Raw genomic sequence first — 6476 nt, 5'->3', positions numbered from 1 at the left:
TCTTTCCTGCTTATGCAGGGGGTCAGACTCAATGATCTATTGAGGTCCCTTCGGACCCTAACATCTATGAATCTATTAATCCTTCTTGATCAGGGCATGATGAAATTAGCAGGCAGTTAATCCACCAAGTGAATGAATGGAGAATGGTTGATTACCTAGAAGGGACTACATTTTGAGATTTGCACTTTTTTGAAAGCGGGAGCTTTATTATGTGAGAGAATATGGCCTTTAATGACTGGAGAATACCAGGATTATCCAATGAAACTAGTTGGACTAATTCATTTCCCTTAGTGGTCAATTAATTACAGACCTTTTCTTGATTTCATTATGTATTATTATGTAATAGCATCATGGAATTAATTGAAAGGACGGATTTCCTCAAAGACTAATGAATTGTGAACATATGTGTTGATCTCATTGTTTATCACTATTTGATTGACTAACGGAATGAAGTGGGTGGATTAACTTTTTAAAGGATTCATAAGCAACGGACCTTTTTTTAATTTCACTGATTATCATTTATTTATGGTCCACTGATTGAGCAGAGGGTTTGGTAAGCTGAACGTGGATCTGAGTTGACATCTGGCCCTACAGAATCATATTAGTAGTACCCAGCGGGCTAATATCAGAGTTGTACCATTTTGTGGGAAGTAAGTTATACATCATCATAATGCTTGGCTGGCATGTGGAAGGGGTGTGAGAGGAAGTGGAGCCCCATTCAGTGCCCTTGTGTGCAATCAGAACCAACTCCAATTGACCAGGAACCTTCCCATTGATTTCCAAGATCAAAGCATGGCAGGCGAAAACGGTCAGTTTCAGTGACTGGGACACGCTGAGGCCCAAGCTGTCCAACCTTAAGAGCTGGCACTACAGGGGTCTGAGCTCCCATTCATTGCCCAACAGGTAATACCAGCAACTGCATGCACAATAGTAAAACTATGACGTGTATCTTATGAGGTACAAAACTCTGAACAAGCCAGCTGCATTGGCAGCTACCCATCAAGGTTTGTTGTGCCTTTCATAAGGCCAGGGGTGTCAAACTCTACTGGTCCCAGGCTGGCCACCATAATGGCAGGAGCAGTGGCAACTGGAGTGGTGGTGTGAGGCAACTGCCAGGTGACTGAGGGCTGTGTTGACCAGCCTTCCCTTGCCCACGTGCTACTGAAGGCCATGTCTACTGTGGTCCCGGGATCCCAGATTCTGTGGTAGGACCCACCCGCTCCTGGACATGCCTGCAAATTCTCTGGGCTGATGGTAGCTTGGCAAGCCAGAAAGAATTGGTTCCATGGGCCAGACAGATCCAGTCTGCTGTCTGACACTCCTACATTTACCTAATAACCTTATTGTTGTCTTTATATCTCTCATTCACTAAAATCAACCAGAAGAGAGAAAAGTAATGCTGTTAATGATTAAATCTGCTAGACTGAGTTCTGCTAGACTGATGGTGGGGGAGATGGGTCTCTGGAAGAGTAGAAAAATACTACAGAATTTTTAAGATTGTGCTTTTAAGATGATATGTGGGATACTTTTAGGTGGAGTTGACAAAACTAGCAATGATTAAACATTAATAATGATACTGTTATGCTAGTCTCCTGTAGACATACTGTGGGTGGTTGGCAGACACAAGGGGGCTAGGGAGGTCCTTCTGATAGTGAAAAAGAAACTTGGGGCATGTAAGCAAGGTCACAGTCATGGAAGGCAAGTAAGCACTCAGCTGAGCACCATCAACTTCCACAGGCTTCCCTGAAGGTGCAAAGAGCCATAAGCTCTTTGCAGGATCAAACACTCACCAAGGAAAGGATCAGCTAGGACCTCTGTGCCCAAGGTTGAGCATGAGGAAATTATACAGCAGGTTCTCATTGATTGCACCTGTTTTTTTATTTTGGGCCATCACCCTTTCTCTGTTTGATTCCCACCTATTCCTTGCATGACAGTTACTATTTTTTGCAAGCAACACTATTCAAGGACACTTGATGTGCTATACAGCAAAGCAAAATCTCAGCAGGGCTGCAGGCCCTGGGGATCTGTTTTTAGAAACAACATCGTTCCAGAAGAGTAACTGTACGTACAGTCAGGATGTTCATATGGCAACCAGTGGTGCTTGCTGTTTTGATATTCAAAATGGGAATTGCGCTGCTGACACTGCTGAGCTCTGAAATCCTCAAAGTGCTTTGGACATTCTTCTGTGTTGCAAAGCTGATATTCAAAATTCACACCGGCACAATCCTGACCCCCATTGACTGGCCTGCATCAAAACATGTTAGAAAGGCTTTAAAAAATACTTGAACCTCAGGAGTAGAGATTTGCTGATGGCATGCTCTAGTGCAAAATAGCAGTTTAGTCGCAAATAAAAGTCTCATTCTACTTCTCAGAGACAAATTTACAAAGATGGGTGCAATGGGTAACCTGGCAAAAATGAAAACAGAATAAACAATAGAGCCCCCATTTACACTTACAAAGCTGTGTGAGAACATGGGTTGGTCAGGTGACTAGCCATGCAATTGCCCAATCTGAATGCTCGAGTGGAAGGTTTTGTAGATGCAATAGGTACGTCCATGCACGGATAACAGTTGATTTGCAATGGATTCTGCAACTGTCATTTAACAGTGCATCTGGTAGATTGCTAAGCCTGTATTCCAACTTCTCTCCACTGCTTTGCACATTTCCTAATACTGTATGGATCTTTTTGTTATACGTGTCTGGAAATTCTACCACAGTCCAAAGATAATCCCACCCTTCCCCATGTTCTGCAAATAGTCTGGGTCCTGGAAAGAATGTAGCAAACCCTCAAGTCCACAGGTAAGCATACTGCAACTTTAGAGTCCCTCCCTAGCGCCTATGCAAACCTTGCTGTTGTGCAATAGTGGAGAAACCCCAAAGCACCCCTATGCAAAGCTTTCATTTACGCCCTGAGTAAAGTCAGACACAATTACTATCATGCTGCCACAGCCTGTAGGTAGGGGTGCTCCAGTCACTATGACCTGAATGGAGTCCCCAAGCTACTCCTGCGGGAGTTCAGCCCCCTGTGCATGAGAACCATTCTAGTCTTGCTGGACTTGAGAATTTTGGCAGGCATTACCCCCACACATGAACGCCATTCAAACTGCAGCTCACAACCACAAAGATTCCAGTCCAGTTGGGAATACGAGTTATTCAGAGACTTCCAGGCTTACATTGGATTGTTGCACTGGCGTGTTCTGAAGCGTACTCCAGTACCACATGTCCGTGAGCAAGAACCAAATTTAGTCCAGGGTCCCCAGTTGCCATCCTGTTTCAGTTGGTTCGCATTCTTCCACATACAATGGCCTTTGTAGCACCACTGAAAAATACAGTGCAAGCAAAAAAGAGAGGTGAAATTACAGTTACATAACAAGCAATGCCGTCATGGCCTAACCTGTTACCTTTACGATGGGAAATCGTACAGATGCACTGCCCTGGGCACAGAACGGAGGATGAATCAAGACTCTGACTCACAGCTCCCTGGGAAAGGAAGCTACTTCTTACGTGTCTGCACTGAGTACCAGTCCTTCTACTCTTGTGCTAGGACCTACATTACAGGCTAGCAACACACAAGCCTGCCTTATGGAGCTTAGGGACTCTCAAGCCCTTGATTTCCCTGGTAGGATTCCTGTTTGCTCTCTTTTGGTTTTGTTTTTTGCTGGCTTCCATTCAGAACTAGCTATTTTAAGAATTATGCTGCCAGATACACACCAAGGAGCAGCATAAGGCTTTTTGCTCATATTGGCCAGTTCCAATATCATCCAAATATACTGGGATAGAGGGTTAGTCATTCAGCAGCATGTTTTTGCTGTTGACAGAGACACATTCAGATGGCATAAGTAGTCTTTTTGTGTCTCAAAGTACATAGGATTTGCTAAAGCAAACAGCTATTTTCATATAATTTTATAATTAAAACTGAATTAGAAGCAGGGCACCCACTGATGGAGATATTATAAGGGAAAGAAAAAGTTAATCCAGAACATTTGTAACCATTTAGCCACAAGACATGTGGCCCATGAGCACCAAGAGTTTAGAAGTAAGCTGGTCAATCCTATAGTAAGAGCACTATCTGCTTCAGTGGCTTTCCATTGCTGCTTTCTGGGCAGCTTGCAAATGAAACAAGACTCCACAAACGTCACATAAAGCCTGCAAGAAGACACCACTATAAGGTCAGCCCTAAGGATGGGTTTCAATGTCTTGGTTTCATAAAATACATTATGCTACAATTTGCTTTGAAGACAGGCCAGAGTAGTACACAGAGAATTGGACTGAGAAGGGAGAGATCCCCCTTTTTTGTCACCTAGAACTCAATCCTACAGTGTGCTAAGCAATTTCTGTAAGTTATAGGCGCCCTTAAATTCCCACCAAGTCAGGGAACTCTGTGCGTAAGCTCCAGACAAGATCCAGAATGGTTTTCATGATGAAAAAGGGATATTGAAAGCACAACATACTTTCCCAGGAGCACATTCAGTCCCATCAAGCGGAGGCCCTTTCTTAGTCTTACAGAAGTATGGGTTGTCTGGGTGGCTACACCACAGCTGCTTGCAGGGGTCAAAGGTTCGAAACTGAAATGTAGCAAAAAGCCCAATTAACTTAAGAAATGAAATTAAAAATCCAATTATTAATATTAATTCCAATAACAGTCAGGCCACACACATAATTATTTCACCAAGTTGTTTAACATGTTAAAACTTAACTGACTAAACAGCACCATATAAATACATTAGAGTGTAGTATCATAATACAAATATACCATACTGAAGCTCCTCCCCAAGAGTTACTATTGGTTATTGTTAAACCAGGCATTATGCACTCTGTTGTCATGAAACCTCAGGAATATATCCAGACATGCTTGGAACCATGTTATATGGTCATTTAATGCCTTCATACTATGTCGAGTATAAATGTGCATGTTTATTTCTATAACAAATAAGCATAATGTGCATACAGTATTAAAAGGCATGCATTTAGAATTAAAGGAAATGTTAACCATACAAAAGGAGTCTCTCTGATAAAACATGAGTGTATCTCTTTTGGATTGAGCCACAGCAGGTGAAAGCCCAAGGAAGGGCCCATATTTCTGCAGACAGGCAAGGTAGGAAAAGATGCATTTGTTTAAATAAGTCGTTATGATTTGAAACACCACTGAGGGCCTTGTTGCACATTAATTTTAGGCAGCTCCTGGAGCTCTTAAACCCCAGACTAGCCATACATTAACACCAGAAACTAGTTTTACGCACATTTAAGATAGCTTAAAGTTATACCACTCCAGGTCAGGTTTACTGCTGACCTGTGTTACCCAGCTCATGTTCCATTAATGTGTGGCTACTCCCCACAGGTGAGCTGCCCAAGTTTCAGTCCTCCAGCATCCAAGGATGCAGTGTCTCCTCCCACCATCCTGTACTACGTGGACAAACCTTCCATCCCCTGAACTCTACTGCTCATGGGGCAGTTCTGGCACCAAGCCAACTCCCTCTCCCACCCCTGGGTGTTTGACCTTCCCAGTCCCAGGGGTGCAACCCTATGCAAACGGCCTGCAGAGCACATGCCAGCTCCCCAGGTCACAAGGCATGGGCAGGTCTAGGTGTGGGGTCTAGCGGGGTGTGGGGAGAACAAGGTAGGGAGCTAGATTGGGTCCCCATGAGCTGGGAGGCTTCATTCCCAGGGCAGGGGCCGTAGCTCCCCCAAACGTGCCTACCGTCACCTCTCCCACCTCCTAGCCACCCCAGGAAACATGACCAGCACCTCCCCACCATTTTATTAAAAGATGAGACCTTCTTTAATTTACTTTGTCTTTATTTTAAATTATTTTTATTTTTCACTTTTTATTTTATCCTTCACTGATTGACTTCTTTCATTTCACTACCACCCTTCCCTCACTCCCAATTCCTTCCCACCACCCATTTCCTTACCTACGCCCATCCCATTAATTTTCCGCCTTCCAGCTTCATATTCCTGCCCCCACAAATCATCTCTAACACAACCCCACCTAGAGCAGGGATAGAAACCAGTCCCGGCTCTCCAGCCCTGTAGTGGCAACTCACAGCTGTAGCTCCTAGTCCAGCTGCTGCTTACCAACTCTCTAGTGGCAAGTCATAGCTGTGCAGGTGCGGGACAGTCAGAGCTAAGGTTTTTAGCTTTAAGGTCTGACTGCTCCAAACTCAAGGTAGCACTAAGGGCCTTGTTACACGGTAATTTTGGGAAGCTTCTGGAGCTCTTAACTCCTAGATTATCCACACATTAACACCTCAAAGTGGTTTTAAGCACTTGTTATGATGCTCAAAGTTATGCAACTAGAGAGCAGGATTATCTCTGATTCGTACTACCCAGCTCCTGTTCCATTAAGGTGTGGCCACTCCCCACAGATATCTTGGCCAACATTTGTGCAGTTCACAGTGGGTACATTGACATATGCAATTAACGTGATGCAGTAAACTCTGGAGCACTTTGAGCTGGAGTGAACCGCTTGTGAGCCC

General features: G+C 44.0%; 1 protein-coding gene across 1 annotated transcript in view; it reads right to left on the bottom strand.

Moving 5' to 3' along the window:
- ADAMTS3 (ADAM metallopeptidase with thrombospondin type 1 motif 3) overlaps nt 1-6476 on the bottom strand; it is a 294692-nt gene that overhangs the window by 29375 nt on the left and 258841 nt on the right. The window contains exons 12-14 of the mRNA XM_025198071.1: nt 4452-4565; nt 3174-3319; nt 2070-2245 (exon numbers count right to left, since the gene is read on the bottom strand). Of these exons, the coding sequence (XP_025053856.1) occupies nt 2070-2245; nt 3174-3319; nt 4452-4565 (436 nt within the window). The remainder of the gene's footprint in view (nt 1-2069; nt 2246-3173; nt 3320-4451; nt 4566-6476) is intronic.

Source organism: Alligator sinensis, unplaced genomic scaffold (assembly GCF_000455745.1).
Source record: "Alligator sinensis unplaced genomic scaffold, ASM45574v1 scaffold222_1, whole genome shotgun sequence".
Lineage (NCBI taxonomy): Eukaryota > Metazoa > Chordata > Crocodylia > Alligatoridae > Alligator > Alligator sinensis.
The sequence above is the reverse complement of the archived record's forward strand: the minus strand, read 5'-3'. Positions and strand labels throughout refer to the sequence as shown.